Source organism: Mytilus californianus, unplaced genomic scaffold (genome assembly GCF_021869535.1).
Source record: "Mytilus californianus isolate M0D057914Y unplaced genomic scaffold, xbMytCali1.0.p SCAF_9, whole genome shotgun sequence".
Classification (NCBI taxonomy): domain Eukaryota; kingdom Metazoa; phylum Mollusca; class Bivalvia; order Mytilida; family Mytilidae; genus Mytilus; species Mytilus californianus.
Genome location: NW_026262745.1, coordinates 21704571 through 21732496, shown reverse-complemented (window position 1 = coordinate 21732496; position 27926 = coordinate 21704571). Strand labels below are relative to the sequence as shown.

The 27926-nt window shown below is 32.2% G+C and overlaps 1 protein-coding gene across 1 annotated transcript; it reads left to right on the top strand.

Annotated features, from left to right (window-relative positions):
• Positions 1-27830, top strand: LOC127715814 (uncharacterized). The gene is made up of 19 exons (XM_052221951.1): positions 1-110; positions 842-1062; positions 2166-2395; positions 3624-3777; positions 5072-5256; positions 6027-6164; positions 8178-8352; positions 9101-9245; positions 9680-9801; positions 10446-10588; positions 11933-12080; positions 12607-12810; positions 14455-14676; positions 14979-15761; positions 16332-16544; positions 19246-19341; positions 20632-20957; positions 23492-23690; positions 24666-27830. The coding sequence occupies exons 1-19, from the start codon at positions 1-3 to the stop codon at positions 24944-24946; spliced, it is 4095 nt and encodes a 1364-aa protein (XP_052077911.1). The 3' UTR covers positions 24947-27830.
• Positions 27831-27926: the final 96 nt, after the last annotated feature.

Here is a 27926-nt window from a genome sequence, read left to right as displayed (position 1 = left end):
ATGTGTACGACTGTGACATCAGATGGTGTTATTATTGACAACAGTCCACCAACACCAGGCACTGTACAAGATGGAACAGGATATTACGATACAGAATATCAGTCACTGAAGTAAGTTTGTTTCATACACAGTCGAAACAGACGGCATACATCTCTTTTGAAATTTCTTTAGAAAATGAGCATTCAAAGAGGTTTATGTGATTCCACAATGCATGTATGAAATGTTCATGCATACATCCATACTTATCTTATTTAATCTCTATTTTCTCAAATTTTCCTTTGATCTCTCTGTATGATAATTTTACCTATCACGCTTCTATAGAGGTATGGGTTTTCTCAGTGGAGTAGAAATTGAATGTATGATGTCATGAGCCTATATGTCATTGACTTAGCCTAGGAAAACAGCAATACACAGGTTATCTATGATCTTTTAAACTGGAGGATAATTCTAGACTACATCACCTCTTTGGGCTGTTGCCCTTCGTTGAGATTGTAGCTGAGAAACACCACATGATTGAAAAACCATCAATAAACTATAAGGGAGCAACCATTTAACTTCAAGGGGGGGTTATGGTTTTTTTTTTCTGAGTCAGAAAAAAGCGTGAACATTTTCTTTTAGTTTTTAGATGCTATCAATTAAATTATTTTTTTCAAAATTTAATACTATAAGGTATGGGGAAAATCTGGATTCAGAATATTTTTTTTTGTCATCTGCTTGACCACAATATTTTTTTCCATCAAATTGGGGATCAGAATATTTTTTTAGGAAAAAACCATAACCCCCCTTGAAGTTAAATGGTTGTTCCCCAAGTATATAGAGTTAATTATACCTTTTGTTACAGGAACTTTATATCAGCTAAATGGTATGGATTTGATGATGCCCAGTCTGGTCTGGAGAAATATGAATGGAAAGTAGGAACAAAGCCAGGTTATAGTGATATTGTGCCTACTATACAGCTTCATTTGACAGAGACAGCAGCATTATTGAACTCATCTAGTTATAACCTTGACCTTCCTACAAACACCAGACTATTTATAACAGTCAGAGCTTATAATAAAGCAGGTGTGTATTTATTTTGACATTTATACTCATGTAAATTTAGAAATTTTGCATGCATAGACTATTGCGATTGCTGAACAGTGTGATATTTATTATTGCATTTTCAGAAAATGCTGCAAAAAAAATTCTTAACGAACTAAGGTACTGTGGATTTATATATTTTTGTGAGTACCAATTAAATGAATTTTCATGGATTGAGGAAAACTTGCATTTTCATTGATATTTAATTTTGTGGTTTTGCCAAAGTCTGCATAAATTCCTAAACAAAATTTGTAATTGGTTGGACATTGGAATTAAATTATTTGTGGTTCCGTGGCAACCACGAAATCCACGAAAATTAGTATCCAATGAATAATAATGAATCCACACTCCAAAGTATAGATTTTATTATTGCGAATCCCATCATCTCACAATTGTTACAATAATAATCACAAAAATTTATGCTTAACCTAGCAGGCCACTTTTTTTTCCCCATTCCTGTTGATACATTTTTATATAAAGGCTCCACAGACTTGCAAGGAGAGCCTGCCAAGATAGTTGTTACCCGGATTTGTTTTTGGTTAATTGATTTATGACTATTAAACAGCAGTATACTACTGTTGCCTAGGATTTTATCATAATATGTATAAACTCTAATTTAATTTTTTAAATTTCCATATACTACTGTTGCCTTTATTTACCTGGCTGATTTTGTGATTTATAATAACGAAAAAGGGGGAGAAGATTCCAAAGGGATAGTTTAGAACCATAAGACAAAGAAGGACTGAAAATACCATCAGACAATACCATGACCAAAAGATAGAAATATTACACTAACAACTGTCCACAAACCACTGTACAGAAAACTAAATTTTGAGCTACTTTAATCAGAAATGAGGCGCTCAGAATGGTAAATAGTTCCTGCTCCACCAGTGGCACTAGTTAGTCATGTTGTTTATTTCAAATTGATTTGAGTCACATACTTTTTTCTCCTCAGAAAGTTAATCTTTAAATAGTTTTCTGTACTACGAGAGATGTTTTTTAGAGGATATGGCACCATATACAAGGAAGTAATGTTAAAGCAGAACATGTAATGTAAATCAGATTTGTATATGTTTTACTTATAGGGTTATGGGCAGAGTCATCATCAAGTGGCTTTAGTGTAGATGATACACCACCTGTTCTGTCAAAAGGAACGACATTCTCAAACGACTTTGGAATCAATGAAATGACTCAAATATATAGGACAGCGATGAAAGTTGAATGGGAAGTTGAGGATGCAGAATCGTTTATAAAGAGACAATACCTGTCAATCAAATCTCATATTGGAGGAGAATTCATGCTATCTTCACAGTCAGTAAGTTAGCTCAATGTTCTCTCTTGTTTGATTGTAAAACTATTTAAGGACAAGGTTCACTATTGGCAAAATATGGCCTTGAATTTTGACTTTATCGCAAAATACCAAAAAGGCCACAATCTGGTTCTTAAATTGGTCTATTCCAAATGCCTGAATGCTAAGTAAAACAAATTTCTTCATAATAGTACATTATAGGCTCCAAAGTCAGCACATTTTGGAGATATTGTCAAAATTTCCAAAATTTAGTGCATTTTGCAGACATTAAAGTTTTAGGAAAACTTTGGCCACAATTAACCTATGATCCAAAATATTCTGTGCCATGGTTAAGATTGAATCCCTAAACAAACAAAAAAATCTGGATCGGGTATGGTGGCCAAAGTTAATTATGCTTAAAACTGTTGTAATTATGGAAAACTTGTACCAAAACTGACATACAACACAAATAATGCATACTTAAGAGGTTTTCACTTCGTCATTTATAATGTGAGATGCAAAAAGAAGTTATTTTGTATTAACAGTAATATCAAATCAATTTCTATGTGAAATTTGAAAAACTTTGGACTGAATTAAAAACCGTTCAAATCTTAAGGCCAATTTTAGCCCTTTTGTGATCCTATATACTCCTTTCATAAGAAATGAACAATGTACAACAGGGGCTTTTTATACCTTACTATACGGTATTGTTTTTTCTCATTGTTGAAAGTGACTAAAAGTTGCTTACATCCACTTCATTTGGAGTCTCATGGACAGTTGTCTCATAGGCAATTATACCAAATCTTCTTATTATTTCAGACTATCATCAAACATGTCTGATTGCAGTTTTCAACTTTTGAATACATCAATATTACTAACAGTAATCTTTATATGAGGGTCGTAATGGGGGTACCTTCATGAAGAATAACGGTAAAAATTCTTGCCAAATGACGTTAATTGTAATTTTTGTTGCATGACGATAAAATGTACACTTTCTTTTTGACAATAAAAAAATCGACTGATTTTGACGAATCACGCTAAATTTTTTCTAAAAATAACTGTAACCATAATTATTTGAGACCTCTAACGAATCATGATAAGGATATTTTGACGAATCATGGTAAAATTTTAACCAATTTGACGCTAACAGTAGCCGAAAATGACCGTTTGACGCCTGATGGTAAAGGGCATTTCTACCCTCTTATATTTATAATGTTTATTTGCTCTAAGGATTTTCCTCATTTATCTATCCTAGGTCAATGGTATTGCCAGGTCCTATGTATTTACTGGTTTAGATCTACATGATGGAGTGACATACTATGTGACATTGATTACTTGTAACAGTGCAGATGTCTGTATCTCAGATACATCACTGGGAATGTTTGTAGACAGCACTCCACCATCCAGAGGTATGTATCTATGACTGAGGGAGGGGTGGGGGATGTCATTTTGTTACAGTATAGATGTATGTTTATTGAAAGAGAATGTTTATAGCACTCCACCACTGAGAGATTTGTTCCTTTGGATAGAAGGAGAGGTAAGGGACAGGTACATTCTAACAGTGCAGATATCTGTATCTCAGCTACATCTCAGGGAATGTTTGTCACTCCATGACCCAGAGATTTGTATCAACCAACTGATGGAGGGGAGGGGGATATCATTTTATTACAATATAGATGTATGTTTATCAGATACATCACAAGGAATGTTTGTAGATTACACTTCACCACCCAGAGATTTGTGTCAATGGATTTCGGGAGGGGAGGGGGGATACCATTTTGTTGCAGTGTGGATTTGTGTTTATCAGGTACATCACAGGGAGTATTTGTAGTGTTCTAACCTGGAGTTTTATATATGTACTAATGTTTACTGCGAGCCATTCAATGTACCCAGATCTTCCAATACATATATTGCAGTGAATCTCCTGTTTATTTCAGGAATGTTTGCTGTGAGCCATTCATTGTACCCAGATCTTGCGGAACATATGTTTCAGTGAATCTTCTGCATATTTCAGGAATGTTAGCTGTGAGCCATTGTACCAATATCTTGCCGAACATATGTTTCAGTGAATCTTCTATATATTTCAGGAATGTTAGCTGTGAGCCATTCATTGTACCCATATCTTGCGGAACATATGTTTCAGTGAATCTTCTGTATATTTCAGGAATGTTAGCTGTGAGCCATTCATTGTACCCATATCTTGCGGAACATATGTTTCAGTGAATCTTCTGTATATTTCAGGAATGTTAGCTGTGAGCCATTCATTGTACCCATATCTTGCGGAACATATGTTTCAGTGAATCTTCTGTATATTTCAGGAATGTTAGCTGTGAGCCATTCATTGTACCCATATCTTGCGGAACATATGTTTCAGTGAATCTTCTGTATATTTCAGGAATGTTAGCTGTGAGCCATTCATTGTACCCATATCTTGCCGAACATATGTTTCAGTGAATCTTCTATATATTTCAGGAATGTTTGCTGTGAGCCATTCATTGTACCCATATCTTGCGGAACATATGTTTCAGTGAATCTTCTATATATTTCAGGAATGTTAGCTGTGAGCCATTCATTGTACCCATATCTTGCGGAACATATGTTTCAGTGAATCTTCTGTATATTTCAGGAATGTTTGCTGTGAGCCATTCATTGTACCCAGATCTTGCCAAACATATGTTTCAGTAAATCTTCTGTTTATTTCAGGAATGTTTGCAGTCAGTACTGACCATGCTTCAGATCCAGATCTCTCCAGAAATGAACATGGATGGATGACCTATGGAAGTAATGCTGTGTATCTTGCCTGGCTTGGTTTCAGTGACATACATTCACAAATAGATCATTATATGGTCACTGTGGGAACCTCTTACATGGCCAAGAATCTAAATAAGGCAAGTTTTTATGATGTGACTAGAAAGCAAGTTTTTTTTTATCTGACTATGAGGCAAGTTTTTATGATTTGATTTTAAAGCAAGTTTTTATGATCGGACTCTAAGACAAGTTTTTATGATCTGACTCTAAGGCAAGTTTTTATGATCTGACTCTAAGGCAAGTTTTTATGATCTGACTCCAAGGCAAGTTTATATGATCTGACTATAAGGCAAGTTTTTAGAGTTCTTGACCTTTGAAAAAGAAATGGCAGCTGGCAATATATAATTCATCAGCATTTGTAAGAGTTTGATTCATGACTTAATTTTGCTTTTTTAACTAGATACATATCAAGGAGGTTTTGAATAGGCATCATAAATTACACATTCATAAGAATAGAGGTCACCCTAGGGTCTACTTTATGAACAGTCACCTTGATCTTTTTTTTAAGACTGACAAGTTGTGACATACTGTGAATTCATTATTAGTAGTTGGATAACATTTTGTGTGAATTTTGTTGGTAGAAGAAAACTTAAATGATCAATGAATTATGAATTTACTATAGGCTTGTATGGAAACTTTGGCAAATCCATGTCCTCAAGTTTCAACAAAAGTATAGTTTTTCTTCAATCCACAAAAATTGGTACCCACGAAAATAATAAATCAATCCATGGTATCAAAGATAACAAAATATCATAAATTAACCCAATTAATTTATTTCATAAAAATGAACAAAAAAACAGGAACAACAATGCTTTATGACTTTAATATAACAAACACTTTTGTTTGGCAGGATCTTAAAACCAAGTATATCCATGTAGATAGCAACACAGACCATGGTGATGAGGGCAAAGTTCAACTGCATAAAATAGAGACCATTGTATTGACTGAGTATGAAGAAGTATATATTACACTGTGGGCTGTTAATAAGGTAAGTCAGAGCCAGAGCTTCTGTATTGGTAGGACATGAAGGTTATATTTTGTCTAGAAATCTCCAGTTTATTAATTATTTAATTGCCTTAGAACTAAGGTTATTAACCTAATTAAATGGGCATTTAAAAAGTCGGAATGCGAATACATATGTTCAAACTCTTTTAGGTCATTTTTTAGTAGCAACAAACAAAAGAACTATGTCAATTGGACATGCTTTGATACTATATCTGCCCTTGAATTTTTACTTGATAACATTTTTGTTCGCTTTGGAGATTCCGTATATCGTCAAGTTATCGGAATTCCAATGGGGACTAACTGTGCACCACTTATTGCGGACCTGTTTTTGTATTGTTATGAGTTACAATTTATGACTAAAATCAGCAAAGACCCATCGAAACAACATCTGATACAAAAATTGAACAATACTTTTAGATATTTGGATGATATATTGGCTCTCAAAAATGACGACTTCAGTGTGTATACTAAAGAAATTTATCCTGTTGAACTTACTTTAAATAAAGCTAATACTTACAATGAGCACTGTCCTTTCCTCGATCTTGATATCTATATCATTAACGGGAAGCTTAATACAAAAATTTATGATAAAAGAGATGATATTTCATTTCCTATCGTTAATTATCCATTTTTAGATGGCGACGTTCCCTTGTCACCATCTTATGGTGTTTATATATCTCAACTTGTACGATTCGCTCGTGTATGTAACAACGTATTAGATTTTAGCGAGAGAAATTTATGTATTAACGAAAAATTATTACACCAGGGTTTTCGATATCATAAACTAGTCAAAACATTTACTAAATTTTATCATTGGTACAAGGACATCATTCGTAAATATAACTCAACATGCAGACATCTTATACGTTCTGGTATTTCACATCCAATCTTTTATGGTAATATTCTTTACAAAGCACAAAAATGTCCAGTATTCACCTCAAAAGCTAACAAAACCTTTAAACAGACTTATTAAGAAGGGATATAGTTACGATACTGTTGTCAGGTCATTAAAGATTGCATATTTTGGCTTTAATATTGATTCACTTATAGGGTCAATGCATCGGAATTAAACACATTTATTCTAAAACCAGTTGTTGGCATGACACGGGTTATGTTCTTCTCATATATTTTATGATGGTATGATACTAAACCCCTAATGGGAGGGATTGTACTTGATATTCATATGATGAAGACATAATCTTTCAATCAGTTTAATTGAGGTCTGGAGCTGGCATGTCAGTAACTGCTAGTAGTCTGTTGTTATTTATGTATTATTGTCATTTTGTTTATTTTCTTTTGTTTCCTATTCTGACATCGGACTCAGACTTCTCTTATACTGAGTTTTACTGTGCGTACTGTTGTGCGTTTGTTTTTACTACATTGGCTAGAGGTGTAGGGGGAGGGTTGAGATCTCAAAAAACATGTTTAACCCCGCCGCATTTTTGCGCCAGTCCCAAATCAGGAGCCTCTGGCCTTTGTTAGTCTTGTATCATTTTTAATTTTAGTTTCCTGTGTATAATTTGGAGTTTAGTATGACGTCCATTATCACTGAACTAGTATACATATTTGTTTAGGGGCCAGCTGAAGGACTCCTCCGGGTGCGGGAGTTTCTCGCTGCATTGAAGACCCATTGGTGGCCTTCGGCTGTTGTCTGCTCTATGGTCGGGTCGTTGTCTCTTTGACACATTCCCCATTTCCATTCTCAATTTTATTATAAATCCCTCAAATCATGTCAAAACACTGTAAAACATTTATTCTGGAAATATTATCCAGAAATGTTCAATTAAACCATTTTCAATAAAATCACTAGTTGGAATACATTGTGTATTATAAAACGGCATATTTTCTACTACAATTTAATGTAGCTTTATGTTGTAATATCTTTTGACGATTAGTTATAGTTTATTTCATATCGTTTTCTGTGTGATTTGTGCTAATATTTGAATAGAGATAAACAATAAAAGACCCACTTACACCTGAAATATGATTTATACAGGTTGGTTTAAGAAGTCACATGATTCATTCAGCTTTTAAAAAGACTCCACCGAGCTACCTGGACTTGGTCAGAAGATGTGATGCATTATCTTGTGAAGGCCATTGTGTTTGTTCTCCACAAGACCAGAAATGTCCATTTAATCCAGATCTTGATAACTGTACTGATATATCAGATAGTAAGTATGATTAGTCACTTTAATCTTAAATTCTTCTAGAAAAAAACAAGCTTGAAAAAAGGAATCTAATTTATATTAAAATTTCTGAATATGTGTAGTGTTCTTGGCTTATTGCAAATGAATAGGGAAGTTTTTATCAAGGTCTAGTCGTTTTTATACAGATTGCAGATGAAAGGATTAGGTGCGATAAGGCCCTAAAATGGCTCCTATTTGTAGTTAAAATTTCAAATTAGGATTTATTGACCAAGATTACAAGGAATCATACTTTAAACAATGACAAGGTAGGAAATATACTTTTTTTTGTTGAAAATGTTCGTATTTTCCTTCTTTTCATGCCATCACAAATAGCACACATTCCTTTGATTTTCCATGCAAAAAAAACGTAAATTCCCATTGATTTTTTAGACTAGAAACATAGAGTGCATGGGTCTACAAGAAAGATCTTTTAACATAATGTATGTTATAACATTTTACATATTTGATTAGAGTATTAAGTTTGTTGAAGCCTGCACTCTGTTTCCCTGGCTTGAATTTGGTAGAAATCCAGAAAATTTTGTCAAATTTCATCAACATCTCTACTTTTGACTATTTAGATTGTAAGTGTTAACAATTTATAACAAAAGCTGCGCACAAATAGTTCTATTTCACTTTCTTATGGGTCTTAAATTTTCATTATATATATAGTGTATTTTCCAGACATTTTTGTACAAAGAACACATTGCATTTTCTTGAACACACTATTTTTCAGGTGTATTTTCCGGTACACAGTACACATTATTGTTAGTTAAGGACACAAATGGTTATACCACTGGTGACCAAGCTGTAACAGCATCAGACAGTGTGCTGAGAGCTTCATGGATTATATCTCAACAGTTCCCCTCTAAACCCCTATGGTAAGTTTGTCCAATTCAATGTAACAGCATCAGACAGTGTGCTGCCTATGGTAAGTTTGTCCAATTCAATGTAACAGCATCCGACAGTGTGGTGAGAGCTTCATGGATTATATCTCAACAGTTCCACTCTAAACCCCTATGGTAAGTTTCCAATATCCATATCTTTTGGAATCTGGTGGATAGTTGTATTATTTTATATATTTTTTTTAAACTGTTTAAGTTTTATTCAACAGTAGAATTATACTCCCAGCATTGTAAAAGCTTTTTGATGCCTTTGAGTTTTTCATATAATGAGGACACTTGAGGTATTACTGTAGATCTTTATTTTTTCTGATATTGTTAACTTGTGTTGTATAAATTGCTACCTCATTGATTCCACACTTTATTTTGATCACCAATCAGACATTTAAATTCTTGCTTTTTTTACCCTAAAGGTATGAATGGAGTGTGGGTTACACAGTTAATACAATGCCAATTGGTATTTATAACCCAGTCGAGGACAAGGTTTGGCAGGATGCTGGTCAGCTAATGGATACTGTCTTCACTGTTGGACCAGGTAGGCATTATATGGAGTTTATTTTATTGTAAATTTAGAAATTTGATTGAATATTTGTATGTAGTAAAAGTCTGTTTTGTGTCAATTTCTTGCTATCTTTAATAGTGTACTAGAGAATACACCATACCAACAGAGTATAACACACTGCACAGGACATTTTTCAGATGATTCATAATTTTTGAAGTATGTAAAAGTGTTTTTTCATGACCATACACTGCACTATCATAGTGATTTTTTCTTTTACCACCTTTCCACCACTGCCATGAACATTTTATGGGTAACATTTTTCCAAGGGTTAAGCTGAAATTTTTTTTCAAATGGTACACACTTTTTATTACATTTTGAATAAAGAATAAATTTTCAGTTAGCAGGTAAGCATGCTGTGTTTAAGAATGTCAATGACACAAATAATAAAAGCTGAAAAAACAAGAAATAATCCCACAATCAATTAAAGCAGGTATTGATAGTCATCCTGAAATGTTGATTCTTTTGTAAATTGTTAAACAAAAATTGTAAAAATAAAAAATGAAAAACACTGAAACTGTTTTTAATATATAATGCTTTCACTATCTGTTCTGTACATATTGACTGAACACCCACCGGCTTAACCAGTCTAATTAAAGTTATAATGCTTATATCTTCAGATCAACAGTTGTTAGAAAATACAATCAAATATTCTGTGTTTGTACGGATATGGTACACATCTGACATGTATGCTGTATTTAAGACGGATGGTATTGTGGTGATGACACAGACACCAGCTTTAGCAACAGTCAGAGGAGCTGCTGTGAGTACTCCCCCCTTTCCTGCTGTTTTATCACATCTGACTACTATGCTGTGTTTAAGATGTACAGTATTATTGTGATGAATCAGGCACCAGTAGTGTCAATAATTTGTGGACTTGCTGTGAGTACTTCCCCCTTTCCCACTGTTTCATCACATCTGATGGATATGCTATGTTTAAGATGTACAGTATTATTGTACTCCCCCCTTTCCCGCTGTTTTATCACATCTGATGACTATGCTGTGTTTAAGACATACAGTATTATTGTGATGTATCAGGCACCAGTAGTGTCAATAATTTGTGTACTTGCTGTGAGTACTCCCCCCTTTCCCGCTGTTTTATCACATCTGATGGCTATGCTATTAATCTCACCCCAACCCATGAGTTACCCTATCTAAGGGCACACAATCCCTGCCAACACTTGAAGTGACATATAGATATAGAAAGATGTGGTATGAGTGCCAATGAGACAACTCTCCATCCAAGTAACAATTTATAAAAGTAAATCATTATAGGTCAAGGTACGGCCTTCAACACAGAGCATTGGCTCACACCGAACAGCAAGCTATAAAGGGCCCCAAAAATTACTAGTGTAAAACCATTCAAACGGGAAAACCAACGGTCTAATCTATATAAAAACGAGAAACGAGAAACACGTATGAACTACATAAACAGACGACAACTACTGTATATCTGTCACACATCATGGTTGGATACACCTGAAGGATTCAGCGGCCAATTAGAACATAAGGCAATAAGGCAGGATAGATATTAATCTATATGAAACATAACTCAGGTTTAGGCAGACTAACCACAGTTTATATGCAAAATTAAATTCCAATTAAGGTAATTAGTATAATCATAACTGAGATAGTTAACAAAAGCTAAAGTAAACAAAACAGTGGTCCACCAACAAATAACTAAACTATTAATCCAATATAACAAATTACTTCAATCATCATGAAAATAAAAAGAGGGAAGTGGTGTGTGGGACAATAAAAAATGATGTCAATAAATATCTAATGTAACAGTGTATTGAATTTCATATCAGATGATTGTACCATTCTAAGCTGCTAACTCAAGGTCTGTTGTGTCAACCAAATTTCTTCATTTTTCACTTGATAGTAAGGAATAGGGGAATGAGAGGCAGTATACTTTTTACAATTTTTTAATATGACTCGTTGCTTAGTCAATAGATTTTATTTAGTGAAAAATAGAACTATTTTCAAGATTGTGTAAACAATGAATTTTAGTGAATGCTAAAGATAGGAACATCCTACTTTATGCCATTGACTTCATCATGTCATTAATTTCATTGATGAAATCAATTTCTACTTTCATATAAAGGTGATAGAAAAAGTTTTCAATACCAATGTAAAGGATGCTGATTACATGAGAATAGGGGAGCCTATAACATTTATGTGGAAGAACAAATTCCTGAATGCTGCAGCCACAATTGAGAAATACAAACTTTATATTAGTTCATTTCCTGGTGGTAAGTACATAATGATTTTGATCAGCAGATTTTGTATCCAGTAGTTATAATGAGAATTTACTGAGGTATGTCCAAGACACGTGTAGTTTCAACATCGATGATACGGACTATATCAATATGCACCTTTTACTATATGTGTCGCAGCAAACACAACATCAGCCGTCTATATAGATTTTTATGTTATCAGACACATTTTTCGATGATACCGACATCTGAATTAGTCTTGGACATATATTTTGGACAAATATGAATTACTGGCTACTGGCTTATTCTCAAGGAGTACATTAGTATATAAATCATATCAAAGTTTTTTCCCATACTGCAACTAAAATAGAGGTTATGATAGAAACACTGATTGAACCCGTTCTTAGGTCTTTATGTTAATTAATATGAATAAAACAGATCTAGAAAGTCTTAATTTTTTGGACAGCATTCTTATGTAGGTATCTTCTACTTTATTCATTCAGAAATCAATATTATTAAAATCTTGTTTTCTCTGAATTGATAACTCCCTCTTTTCTTAAAGGATATGACATTCTGACCATACCCACAGATTTAGATGGGACAGCTGAAGGATTCAACATGTCTAGAGTCAACTTATCGCCGGGAATAAAATATTATTCTAATGTCATAGCTTATAACTATGCTGGTGTTCACACTACATCCACGTCAGATGGATTCATTATAGATCACAGAGACCCATTTGCTGGGATTGTATATGATGGATTAGGTAAGTCCATGGTTCTTATAGACGATTTTCCAATACATTTCGTATGTCACAATGCGTATGTTGATATGTCACAGTAAGAACCAATATTTCAATATTGTCATTTACACCAATTGACCTCAGGTCAACCAGAATAACTCATTCATAAAATACATCTCTAGACTCGTCAATACCATCCACATTTTAAGGTCTTAGTGGATAAACAGACTTACAGCATAATGCTTCTGTTTGTGTCAGTTAAAAGCTCCACAGATCTGATGTTAAATTGTCCTTTTACAAATGACTTTGAATAGAACTTTTATGCTTTTATGCTTTATGCCTTATGCTGGCATTTTAATATCCCTTAAAGTGACTTTTGATGAATCATTACCATGCATGTATTAAACAGCTGCATGTTAATCCAAAGATGCAAAAATGTTAAAAATCATGAATAAATAACTCTATTAATACGGAGAGACCAGTTTTACCAATTTTTTTTAAAAGTTTGAAAACAATGTCATGGACCATAATATACAGGTCAAAATAAAAGTTTTAGGTTTTGACATTTACGATTCAAGAGTTTTATCTTTAGTTATAGTTAAAGTTAAGATTTGTTGGTTTTCAGATGGTAATTACTAAAGTACCACATCACAAATTTTTTTTAGATTTTACTGTAACACAATTTCACACGTTGGATTTTGAGAGATTTTATAGATTATGCCCATAATTTTTTTATTAAAACAATGTGGATTTTTCGTTTGTTTTATTTGGCGATAGCATATACAACTTGACATAACCTTTTTGAATATTATCACAATGGACCATACAGTGGAAAAAAAGGAGGGAGCATTTGTAATCACTAGATCACCTAATTCTAGTTATATGTATGACAAATATAACATATTTATAGTGTGACGAGTCCTTATTCTACTTTATAGTATGATTTTGTTTTTAAATCAGAGTAGTTCAAATATTGGCATTAAAAAAAATTTGTAGGGGGTTATTAAATGCATAATTTATATGGTGGATTCTGTGTGTGGTTGGTAATGTTTTCACTGAAGACTATAGAGGGATTTCTTTTTATTTTAACAGGTTGATGGTTTATATGAACCAAATTTTTAGTTTCATAGTAGTCTTTTTATTAAAACTGTGCAATTCTATGGTTAAATTACTGGTATTTAATGTGCAATTCTATGGTTAAATTACTGGAATTTAATGTCTGTAAATTCAGAAATTCTTTAGTATATTTATATTGCCTATGCTGAACAATGATCAGATTTGGGAGATTAACTGTTACGAATGCGGTGAATGATTCATAACAAATAATGCTATCGAAATTTGAAATGGAAGTTTTTATTTTAGCAAAACCAATTGTGTCAAAATTTTCGCAATTATAAAAACATGGCAAAATTTCTGAATTTACAGTATTCTATATATGTACTTGTATCTTCTAATACTGAATTGCCTACAGATATTCATTGTATATATTTACCTGACAGAAAGTCTTATTATCTGTCAACCATGAAAATATGCATTTAATATGTATAAAATTTAGAAGACCCTATCTCAATTATAAAATGTTCCATGATCCTTTATAGATGTATATAAAATTGCCTGTAGTTTTCTAGCTATTTAAGTAAATTTGATTTTTGTTTATTTTGAATACAGGAGGACTGGATGTAGAATATAAGAACTCCTCTGACATATTGGAAGCCCATTGGCGTGGATTTATAGACACAGAGTCTGGTATTCAGTCATACCAATGGTGTGTTGGGGTGACAACATTTGTTCATAGAACATATAGTCAATCAGAATGTGATATTTTACCTTGGACTAATGTTGGACTTCATGTTTCTGCATCTCGTAACCTATCAACAGTTATCCCTGATGGTAGGTCACTTATCCCAAATCAATAAATGCACTTCTTTTAAATGAACATAGAAAAAAGAACGTGTAACTCTTACATTTGACCTTGATGTTTTTTGTTTTAACAGTTAATGACCTTGAAGTTTTTGCTTGGAGTTAATTGACCTTAAGTCAACAAAGAAGATGCAGTAGCCAAGTCATTTTGGTATGTCAATGCCTGTTATTTTCATTCAAATTTCAATGAAGTTTTCTCAAAAATAAAAAAATTTGTTTGCATATGATTTATTTAAGATTATTTTTATTTTACATCAATAATTATATTACAGGTACAAAAATATACAATAAGGTCTATGCTGTAGACAATATAGGAAGAACATCATCTATTGTCATCTCAGATGGTGCCATGGTGGATAAAACACCTCCTCTTTCAGAAAAATTCATTCATATTGATGAGAACATTGTAGACAATCCTTCATTTGAAGACACAAGTGGTGATCTAGTCTCATGGGATAATGTTAGCACTACAGATATTTGTTTGATTTCTAATAGTTACCACCCATTGTCATGGATACCAGATCTATCAACATGCATGGCTGTTATATCATCTCGAGTAAATTTAGCTAAAGACGGTCAGTCTTTTCTGTTCATCAGAGGAAATGTTCAGCAAAAACTTGTTGAAATCAAGGCTGGATGTTTTTACAAGATTTCCTTTTTCTCAAGTCATTTACCCATAACAGATTCTGTAGGAGCAAACAAAGAAGGATTCATACAACTTGGTGATGACAAACAAATTTTTCTGATATATACAAAACCATATCGCCATGATGGACATGGAGAGGGCAATAGTAGGACAGAAATTTCCTGGCATGCTCACACCTTCTATTTCAAAGCTACAAATGACCAAGTTAATATCACTATTGGTAGTATGGACATGACTACAGGGATTTTTATAGATAATCTATCAGTGCAGAAGGTGAATTTGACAACAGCATCATCAGGTGGTCATGTGATTGGTCATGTGGTATATTTACATGAATGGAGTTCCATACATGGGTCATGGAGTTTTACCGATCCAGAATCTCCAGTCATAGATTACAGCTGGGCAATAGGTTAGTAATAATTATAATTTTTTTTAATGAAATTTTCTATTTTAGAAGTTTTTAATTGGGCTTTGTCAATACACATTCCATTAATTGTTAGCACTTGGGAGTCAGATGGCGAGATGACTTAAAACATAAAGGTTTTTTTTATTTCCCGAGCAAGGTTAGCAATGTTTCTGTCAATTGACATATATTTGCTATCAAATATGCAACATGACGGCCATTGCTAACAATATGATTGTTTCTCATTGATACATTTGGCAAGTGCATGGTACATTTGATTAATTGAATTGATAACATTCATATATATAGAAAAAGTTGAGGGTTAGACAAGCATATGTGTACATATACTCACTGTATTCTTTATTATATTTGTCTGTGCTATAATTTTACAACTTTAAATCAATCCCTAAAAAGCAATTTAAATTGCATTATCCACTACATTTTTATTTGTATTAGATTTATTATTTCATGTTAATGTGGGAGGTTTATGTTTAACTACTTTTAGGTAATTGTTACTTGTTTTTTTTTATATTTTTGTAATTGGCCACTTTTGATTCTATTGCTCCCATTTTTCAGGTTATGCATCTGGAGGAACACAAATACAGCCATTCAAAAGTGTAGGATTGATGAACTTTGGGTTTAACAACAATGTGACGCTGGTGCACAACACATATATTTATATCACAGCTGTAGCAACGAATGGGGCAGACCTGAGAGGAATTTCTTACTCTGATCCAATACTAGTAGATCTGACACCACCTGACATCAAATATGTCAATGATGGATTAGGTAAACAAACTATCTCAATGTCATGTATAAGTTTAATACATTTAATGTTTTATATTTTTGAAAAAATAAGAAAGAAGAAAAGAAATTAATATATCTTTGTTGGATAGGTATCTCAAAAGCAATAATACCTTAACTCCTTTTAAGCTCATCCTGACGCAAAGGGCTAAGTGAGCTTTTCTCATCACTTGGCATCCGTTGTCTTTGGTCCATCGTTGTTGTCCATCAGTGTCCGTTAACTTTACAAAAATCTTCTCCACTGAAACTACTGCACCAATTGGAACCAAACTTGGCCACAATCAACATTTGGGTATCTAGTTTGAAAAACTTGTTCGATGACCCCGCCTGTCGACCAACATGGCTGACATGGCTAAAGATAGGATATAGGGGTAAAATGCAATATTTGGCAATTATCTTGAAAAGCGTTCAAGATAGAAAAAAATCTGACAGGGTAAACATGTTTAGAATGATGATATCAAACCTGTCAAACAACTTTTTATAGGAGTTATTGCCCTTAAACAACAAATTTTACAATTTTTTTTCATTTTTTCCCATTATTGTGAAAGTTATTATAGATAGCGAAAAAGTTTAAATAACTGAAATAATCATAAAGACAAGATCTACAAATAAGTCAAACATGATCGAAATTACTAGTCTACACCTTATTGAAGTTATTGCCCTTTAATGACGTTTTTTCCCAATTTTTTGTGTTTTTGCTTATTATCTTGAAAACTTGAATAAACAGATAGACAGTTTAAATATCAAAAATGATCAGCAAGACTAGATCTAAAATTAAGTCAGTATGATTGAAGTCGTTGGTCAACTCCTTATTGAAGTTATTGCCCTTTAGTGACGATTTTTCCAAACTTTTCATATATGCCTATTATCTTAAAAACTATAATAGATAGATAGGAACTTTAAACAGCAAAAATGATCAGCTAGACAAGATCTACAAATAAGCCACCATGGTCGAAATCTTCAGTTCACTCTTTATTGGAGTTATTGCCCGTTAATGATAATTTTTCACATTTTTTTTTGTGTTTTTTGCCTATTATCTTGAAAACTATAAAAGTCAATAGAAATTTTAAAAAAGAAATATGATCAGCAGTATAAGATCTACAAATACATCAACATCACTGAAATTGTCAGTTAACTCTTTTTACTGTTATTCCCCTTTAATGATGATTTTTACAAAAAAGTGGCAATTGTTGAAGAAGCTGGTGAGCAACACAGGTGAGCCTCTAGTTGTATGAAGGATCAACTGCTGATTCATTTGAATGACATGTTTGTGACTAGTAATTCAGATAACAGAGGGATTTCTCCCAAAGTATTTTTTATTTAACATACGTTTTTTTAATGTACATACAATTTTGGACAAGCTTATTAAGTAATTACCATCATATTAGTGTATCTTGTATGGTTAGGATTATTCAATTTTAGCAAATCTTTTCATTTCATCACAAGGAAAAAAAAATGATAAGATTTTTGTCGAGCCTTCGACTTTAGTCGAAAAAGCGAGACATAGCGATCCTACATTCCGTCGTCGTCAACGGCGGCGACGTCCACAAATATTCACTCTGTGGTTAAAGTTTTTGAAATTTTAATAACTTTCTTTAACTATCCTGGATTTCTACCAAACTTGGACAGAAGCTTGTTTATGATAATAAGATAGTATCCAGAAGTAAATTATGTAAAAATAAAATTCCATTTTTTCCGTATTTTACTTATAAATGGACTTAGTTTTTCTGCCGGGAAATATTTTATTCACTCTGTGGTTAAAGTTTTTAAAATTTTAATAACTTTCTTAAACTATCCTGGATTTCTACCAGACTTGGACAGAAGCTTGTTTATGATCATAAGATAGTATCCAGAAGTAAGTGTTGTAAAAATAAAATTCCATTTTTTCCGTATTTTACTTTGACATGGACTTAGATTTTCTGCCAGGAAACAACACATTCACTCTGTGGTTAAAGTTTTTAAAGATTTTTGTCGAGCCTTAGACTTTAGTCGAAAAAGCGAGACATAGCGATCCTACATTCTGTCGGCGGCGGCGGCGGCGTCCACAAATATTCACTCTGTGGTTAAAGTTTTTGAAATTTTAATAACTTTCTTATACTATTTTGGATTTGTACCAAACTTGGACAGAAGCTTATTTATGATCAAATGCTAGTATCTAGAAGGAAATTTTGTTTTCTTCCAGTTAACATTACATTCAGTCTGCAGTTAAAGTTTTTAAACATTTATTAGATTCATAAACTATCCTGGATTTTTACCAAACTTGGACAGAAGCTTATTACAATCAAAAGATAGTATCAAGAGGAATATTTGTATTGATTTACTTCCTCATTTTTGTTGAGCCTGCAATTCACAGAAAAAGTAGGCGAGACACTGGGTTCCGCGGAACCCTTACGAATTTTCTTTATGTTAAATTGGATGTTTTGTACCTACTAATTAAGCATTGTCTGATAATGATGTGAGGGATATTTAATCAGATTTTTGTATTTAAAAAAAAACTAGATTCAACATTTTTAAAAAAGAAATGCATTAAAAAGATATAAAGAACTACCAAAGATATTAGACAGTAATAAAACCAACACCAACAACAATACCCCACTGCTCCAAAAATAAAATGTACTTTCAAAGACAAATAACAATGTACAACACAGAAAATCATATTCTAAATGGAGACCAATTAAAATTGCAGGAGGAGATGAAGATGCTTGGGAATTTAATGAAATAGTAGCAAACTGGGACTTTGAAGATCCAGAATCTGGTATCCTGTTCTGTAAATGGGCTGTAGGTAAGACTTTCCTTAAATATTAGCTACCTTAGATATTGAGGATCTTGATTCGGATATCCTGTCCTGAGAATAGACTATTTGTAAAGTGGTATATAACTGGGGGAGAATGTTGGATCAAGATATTGATATGATATAATATCATGTATTGGTCATATGGATAAGACTAGTAATACAGTAGATATTCTGGAATATGGTGAATCCAATATCTATTATCTTAAAAATGGCTTACATGTAAGACATTATTAAAACTGTAGATATCATGAAAATTGTTTGATCCAAAATCTAATATCTTAAGAGTTGAATAATGGTAAGTCATCAGGAAGAAGTAGATATGTGGAAAAATATAGTTGATCCAATATCTTATATCTTAATAATTAGTTACAGATGAGATTAGTAAACAGTAGATATATGGATATGGTTAATACAATATTTAATATCTTAAAAATAGTTTATACCTAAGACATATAGAAAAATGGCATTTTTGTTTTTGATACTGACTTTATCAGCAAGAATATCAAGCGAGCCCGTTAGGGCAAGCTGATGAAGTTAGTATCTAAAAATAAAACGCCATTATTCTTTTTATCGGCAATTTGTCTTAACTGCAGATTTTTTTGTTTGAGAATTTGAAGTAAAATAAAATAGTTAGCAAAAGTACTTTAAAGCGTACAAAACTTTGGGCCTAGTTGTTCGGTTGTTTGAATGAAGTCGCGTGCATTTCATTGATAAATTGATGCGAATGGACTTGAGCACATGCCGTTGCTGCACTGATATGTGACCTCATTGCCTAATATTTCTCGAGTATCAAGTCCTGTCTTTAAAAGATCAAAGGCAAAATGTACAAATTGCCGATTAACCAGTATAGAAGTAGATATCTGGAAAATGGTGGATTCAATATTTAATATCTTAAGAATGGGTCAAAGGTAAGACTTCAGGGAAGCAGTAGATATCTGTAATACTATAGTAGATCCAATATCAAGTATCTTAAGAAGTGGTCATAGGTAAGACATTAGGGAAGGATATCTGGATTAATTTAGTAAATCTAATATCTGATATGTTTAGATTTACTTATATATTTTCATGTTTCATTATGCTTTTGTGTTTAGGTTTGTTACTTACATTCTATACGCAATAGGGAAACTATACATATTTAGTGTATGGATTGATTGTAAGGTGAACTTGTCTTGTTGGCAGGGTACATCTTACCTTGACTCATGATTCATTTGTCAATATCAAGTTTTTGTGTTTTTTCAAATATTAAGAAAAATGACTTATATATCTTGTTTTGTGTAGGTTACCAGCCTGGTGGAAATGAGTTATTACCATACACAGTGATCACAGCTTTGTCTGCATACAAAGAACTTCCGTACAATGCACTGATAGGGAGAACAATTTATACCACTCTGACTTGTGAAAATAAGGCTGGCCTAATCTCTACTCTGTCTTCCGATGGAGTAAAGATATCAAACAAGCCTCCATCTATAGCCTCAGCAGTAGTAGAAACCATGCCTCTCTCCATGACAGAGTACACTCCACAAATCAATAAACAGGGTGTTACAGACAATATTAGACTTAAATGGACAGGATTTTCTGATGATATAGGTGTAGAAACATTTAAGGTAAAGTTGAAATTTTACACGTACCTTTCTAAAACTTCCACTTGTCATTTATATTTTACAGAAGCAAGTTTCAGTTTTTTTGACTTGCCTGCAACAAAAGCCGCGGAAAGCGAGACGTAGGGATTGCTTTTCCGACGATGATGACGGCGTCAACAATTGTTAAGTTTTCTGCTTAAGTTAGTTTGATAAGAACTCCTTGTGATAGATCAATGATATTTTGTATAAAGTTGCATTACTATCTGTACATATCAGTTTGACGATTATTTTGAGGCCCTTCCCCTAGGACATGGTCCAGTGACTTTGAATTAATTAGCTATTTTCAATGTTAAGTTTTCTGCTTAAATTAGTTTGATAGGAACTACTTAAATAGACAACAATATTTTCTATAAAGTTACATTACTGTCTCTACATCTCAGTTTGTCAACCATTTTCAGGCCCTGCCCACTAGCTCATAGTCCAGCGACTTCGAATTAATAAGGAATGTTTCTGTCCATCAGATTGTCTTTTTCTGAATGTTATGCCAACAGACAAGACATATCTCTGTGTCAACAGTTTATTTTATTTCTAGCTGCTTTTTGGGGTTAATTGGACAGGTAAACAAGAAGATCATATTTTTATTAAGTGATTTACAAAGAATATGTAAGATAAAAGTTAAAAAGTAAAATAAATCCTTTATTTTTCTCATTCAATATAAGAGGAAATTATTTTATTTTGTCAGTTTTTTGGGAAGGAGAATTAAAGCCAGTTACTGATAAATTCAATCTTATGTAGCATAAGTGCAGATTTTAATGTATATGTATTATAAGTAGTGTTGTCAACAGTTAATCGGTTAACCGGTTAACCATTGGAAGGACCAAATATCAAATACTAAAAACGCTAACCAGTTAACCAGACCTTTTTTCAATTTTAATAGATTTGATATAAATATATATTGAAATTATCAATAAATTTTGTTCAATTTAAAAATGATCGTTGTGGTAACTACTTTGACAAATCAATTGTCCAGTATATTGATTGCTATTGTTAACCTTAAGAACATAAAATTAATTAGAACAAAGACAGCTTGTCTATCAGCTCTAGGCAAGATCTTAAGTAAACATAATTAGAATACATGTTTTTTTAACAGTAACTGTTGTAATCCGATTAAATTTTACGATTTAATTCATTGTTTCATTTTTGATTTAATATTGCGTAGACCTGTAACATCTGAATGTGCAACCTCTTTGTGATACTCTAAAAGAAATGCCAATTAACGCAAAAATGGTGAAATGCAAATCTAAGTGAATGGAATTAATGTATAATTGATGGTACAAGTAACACACTTAATCTTTTCAAATTGAAACACACCACATTATTTTCTGAGACATCAAGAGAAAATGAAAGAATCAATGGTTTCAGACATTTTCAATTCGTTGAGATCAAGAAGATTTTTTATCTTTTCAATCTGAAGTTATTACAAACGTCATAGTAGATACAACAGAATTGGATTATTAAAAGTAAAACTTCGCCAGGAATGCTCACAGACAAGCCTTGTAATGCCAAAGGATAAACTTCAATTTATCGTATCATAAAAACGTACTTTTGTAGGGTACTATAGATAATGCCTTCAAACATTAACTTAAACTACTGGTTAATGGTTAATCGGTCGAAAGATTATCCGAGTAACCGGTATGCAAAGCTGTTCGATTTGACAATACTAAATTATAAGGTATAAAAGTATAACCAAAATACCGAACTCCATGGTAAATTAAAAAAATGGGAAGGTCATGAAAACTGACAAACTCAAACGTTATCAATCAACAGAACGAGTGAAATACAACTGTCATATTACTGGTTTGGTACAGGCATTTTCAGAAGAAAGTGATGGGTTAAACCTGGTTTTATAGCTAGCTTAACCTCCAACTTGTATGATGAGGTATGGTTTTTTGGTTTGACATAATATTTTAGTTGGTATTCATTTGAATGTTTTCCCTGACTATACCCTCCTTTGATGGTTTATTGGTCAATGTTAAGTTTTCTTGATTTCTCAACTGCATTTGGTTGATAGAATGAATGTTAGGCTTACATGTTTGTCTGACAGGGTTCATCTGACTTATTTTTATGAATCATTGATAATGTTTAGTGTATGTGATTGATATCTACATGTAGATTTAAATGATCTAGACGTTCATAAAAAAATTCAATCATATTTAGTTAGACAGGTGAGACATTTCAGTGTGTGCACTCTACTTTATAAGTTGACTCCTTTTTTAGTGAATTTGTAGGCTGTCGTGGCCTCTTCCTAGAATTTATTTTGCCTACAACTTTTCAAACTAGTTGTGTGTTATTTGATATATATTTGAAGTTAATATGTCTGTGTTCTTGTTAGGTAAACTAGAACTGAGGCTTAAACTGCTTGATTTGACACACATTTAAGTATTAATCTTTTACAACATAATTAGCTTGCTACCTATTGATAAAAAAAATTATTTGTTTAAATCTGCATAAGAATGATTAAAAAGTAATGGTGATACATAGATAGGTTTCCATTTTAGATATTTTACAGCAAGGATGGCTTGTCAGAGTCAATGTTCTTTGCTGATGTACAAGATGTACTGTACACACATTTCACAGAGACGACATTAACAGAAGGATCATATGACTTCTCTGTTCAAGCAGTCAATAAACTGTATAAATTCAGCAGCAAAGTAAAGGCAAATTCAACAGTAGATACATCAGTACCCACAGTTGATAGTAAGTGAAACTGTTAACATATTGTATTTGTGTTACCTTCATAGCTGGGTTAATATGTAGGTGCTGTTGTTATTACATTTATACAAATCTAATTGACTTAATTCATATAAAAATAAGAATATGTGATATGATTGCCTATGAGACAACTCTCCAACAGAGACCAAATGACAAAGCAGTCAACAACTACAGTTCACCGTAAATCCTTCAACAATGAGCAAAACCCATACTGCACAGTAAGCTATATGGCACTGTCATGTCTTTAAAGGAGTTTCATCAAACTTACATAATGTTTCATTTAGGAACTGTTGATTTACTGTTTGCTATCTATTGGTATATGTCTGTATTATACAGACAGAATTTAAGACTGATGAACACTTGCTAACTTTGTGTGTCTGAGGCACTTTTCTGGATTTATCTCCCACAGGAATACTCCGAACCAAAAATTTAAAAGCAAGGATATATAACTACTTGGGCTACAACATTTTAAGGATGTAAACTTTAAACTTATACCATACGCCATTACACCATACACAAGTCTACTTACCCTTTTCCCACTAACATTTCTAACATTGATAACTGCTTTGCTGTTTGGTAATAATTTAGTCATTTTACAATGTAGTTTCAACGTACATATAAAAAATAATGTAATAATTGGTTAATCCTTGAATTATTGACATGGTTTTTTTTTTCTAAGATAAATTTCACAAGTTTTGATTTGTTCTGTTTTTGATCTTTATCAGTTTAGTCTGATCTATTTTTAGACTAAAAGAACCTGTCACTCATTTAGATTGATAACAAAGTTAATTTAAAATTATTTAAAATGTTGTTTCACCATACAATATAACAAAAAATATAATTATCCTTGAATTAATGAAATGTTAAATAGGGAGGAATGTTTTAGAGTAATTATTTGTATTGTGCTGTTTTAATCTTTATCATTTCAGCCTAACTAAAACAAATTTTATTTATTTTTAGATTCAAAGAACCTGGAACTCAACTGGATTGATAACAAAGTGGTTGTATCCTGGGACACCATCTTTAGTAGTGATGATGCCCTGTTCTATGAAGTGTCTTCTGGCTCTGCTCAAGCAGGTGTGAACATTATACAGTGGCAAGAAACCAGTAATACTAGTATAACATTTGGCTTACCAGCATCTGTGTCAGCTACCACTGGGTTACCAGTCCATGTAACAGTTACAGCTGTGTCGATCGGTGGACATTCTGCAGTAAAAGTTGGGCAATTTATTCTTCCATGAACTTTGACCTAAATTATATATGCCTTTACTTACTGAGATATGCATTTATTATGTTTAAAAATTGACAAATACCAAAATATTGAAGCTTGAATTCAAGGAAAATTGATTTATAATAATATTTTTCAAAAGTGCTCATTTATCCCTACCTTCGTCTGTTTTTTTGTTAAAATCTAGTTGATTTTTACGTATGTGCATTACACCTTAATGATATACCTTGTGTGAATTTTTTTTAATTGGAAGTTACATACATTTCTATATATACATCTATGAAACAATTTATAGGTGTAATTAGCTTATTGAAAATGCACTAATAAAAAAAGTTTAGCAACACAACTTCTGACTGAAAATAAAGTAAAGCAAAACATTGATTTATCTTACAAGTTTGTGTTTTCTTAATCTTTAATCAATTTTGTATTCAAAAGTACTACATGTATGTTGGTCAAATTTCTGAAAGCTACACTGTTTGCAAAATTTGATGGAAGGGGTCAGAATTGAAAGTCACAATTTTAACAATTGTTTTGCACATGGTCTAGTTTGAAAATGCATACAACACACAAAATTAACAAATTGGTGAATCTGATGGCATAATTGATTACATATGAACAGAAACTTACATTTACCTTGCAAAAAAGATTTTTTTTTATTGGGAGGGGCACTTATTTTACCCCCTAAATTTTTATCATAATTTTTTTGAAAGATTGGAACTATTGTTCCAAATCTTTCCTAAGGAACCCATCTTTAAAACAGGAAGTAGCACTGATTAGATACTAAATCTATACACACTGAAATATAGTTCCCTATAATTCTCATGTCTGTTTACATATGTACATATGAACTGTGAAAAATGTGGGTTATATCTTTGGAGCAGTTTATTCAAGTAACTTCCAAACTTCTACGTCACTTGGTCTCTAGTGGAGAGTTGTCTCATTGGCACTCATACCACATCTTACTTTGATTCAGCCATGCTGGATCTATGCGATCACTCTGGTTTTGGAGATGGTGCTGAATACTAAGTTGAAGACATATCATGAAACTTATAATGTGTTTTTATGACTTGCAGAAACTTTCTACACCATTTTAATCATCAACTGCCAACTTTTGACATGTTATTTGCCCTTAAATTAAGAAAAGATTGGTTGAACAACCCTTTTATTTTAGATATACACTTGCATATAGTTCCTTTGTAAATCAAAATTTATGATGATTTACTATTTATGAATTAATTTGAAAAAGTATTGTACATCAATTGAATCAGTTGATAAGAATTTTGAAAGTATTATATTAGTATCTTATGCTTGTGTAAATTATTGTTCAATGAAATTTGGGTCAACATGTGTATTAATATATCTAAGTTGATTCCCACACTTTTTTGAAATGGTATTACTCAAATTATTTCCATAGATAAGTAAGAGTCAGAATGATTATCAACTGTCATGATTTTCAAATAATTACACTCAAAGGTGTATAAATTGAAAACAACCCCAGTCTTAATTCACCACAGTTAATATCTCATGACCTGTTACATAATTAAATACACCTAACTGAATACACACATTCTTGATCTCAATAGTAAACCTACAAATGTATTATTTATTTTGATCTACACTACATTAAAATATTCAGTTAATTTTGCTAGCTAGGTGAATGATATTCAGATGTTTTTTTTTCAAAGAAAAGACAAAAAATGAAAAAAAATATGTATAAAAAATGCAAGCAAATTTTATTTTACTTGTAAAGTCAGTGTCATTATCATCTGACATAAGTCAATACTCAAGTTCTAATTAATTAGTTACAATTATCAGAAATTTGGTTGAAACAATAAACAAAATTGCATAACTCTTACCTGAGCATTTTCTGCAATAAAATTTATTTGTTTGTTCTACATTTATATCCCATTATATTGCTATTTAACAGCAATTGGAAATATCTCCGCATTAGGTTTTTGAACATTTAAATTTGAATACAGGAAATGTATTTTTTCTTAATGAAGAATGAACACCAATTTAGATAAAAATAGTTATTATTTCTTTAAATTTTTGTTGTTGAGAAAGTGCATTTCCAAGGCCTCTTTCTGGAAATTATCAAGCCAATTATTAATAATGGCATATAAAAGAATATATTACTTGTTTGACGATTTCCCTTTCCATTCATGTCAATTCCATTAAATTGCAAATATTTAAAAAAAAAAAAATCTGACAGAGTCTAAAATTGAAATATCAATATATATATATCAATATTTGCATCAATATTGCGAAATTCCCTACCTTTGGACAATAACATAGAAATTTTACAGTAAGACTGGAAATAAAAAGAGAAAAAAATATTGAAAAAAGTATGGTCAGAAAGAATATCAGACTAGCTATGAATATGGCTGGATCACAACATCGACGATGCTTTGATTATATGTTTGTCTTTAGTTTTGTCAATTTGCCAGCTATTTTTGTCATTTTAATTACCATAGGTAGGAGTAATGATATGATACCAGTGTCATCACAGTATGATTGACAACTGTCATGATCATCAAACAGTCAGAGACAAGATGGGACCTTGATTAGAATGTCCCACTTCCTTAGATGCCAATCATAATGACCAAATTACTAATCAGCATCAGTCTTTCAACCATAAATTAGTATTTTTATTCAGAGATGTAAATATGATACATGTGTGTGCCAAAGCCTGTTATTTAATTTTAAGAAGATGTAAAAATTTTATTTATTGTATATAGTACTTTATTAATATTGTTTAATGTATTATATCTATGCATTTCAATAGTCTCTTATAATTCTGTATAGAATGGCTCTCATTTTATGTAGTATTGTTTTATAATTTATAAATATGATTGTACTTGTTGAGAGATGAGACTTTAATAAAACGTTGAATTGAATTGAAATACATAATTAAATAGACCCTTAATTATACAACTCAATACACAATCCTTCACCTTATTATTGAATACACAGATGTATATATTAGATGTTGA

Coding starts and splice junctions, on each gene's coding strand:
- LOC127715814 (XM_052221951.1), top strand. CDS start 1: ATGTGTACGACTGTGACATCAGATGGTGTTATTATTGACAACAGTCCA. Junction 10,589..11,932: donor CAACAGTCAGAGGAGCTGCT/GTGAGTACTCCC, acceptor TTTCATATAAAG/GTGATAGAAAAAGTTTTCAA. Junction 19,342..20,631: donor GTTCTGTAAATGGGCTGTAG/GTAAGACTTTCC, acceptor TGTTTTGTGTAG/GTTACCAGCCTGGTGGAAAT.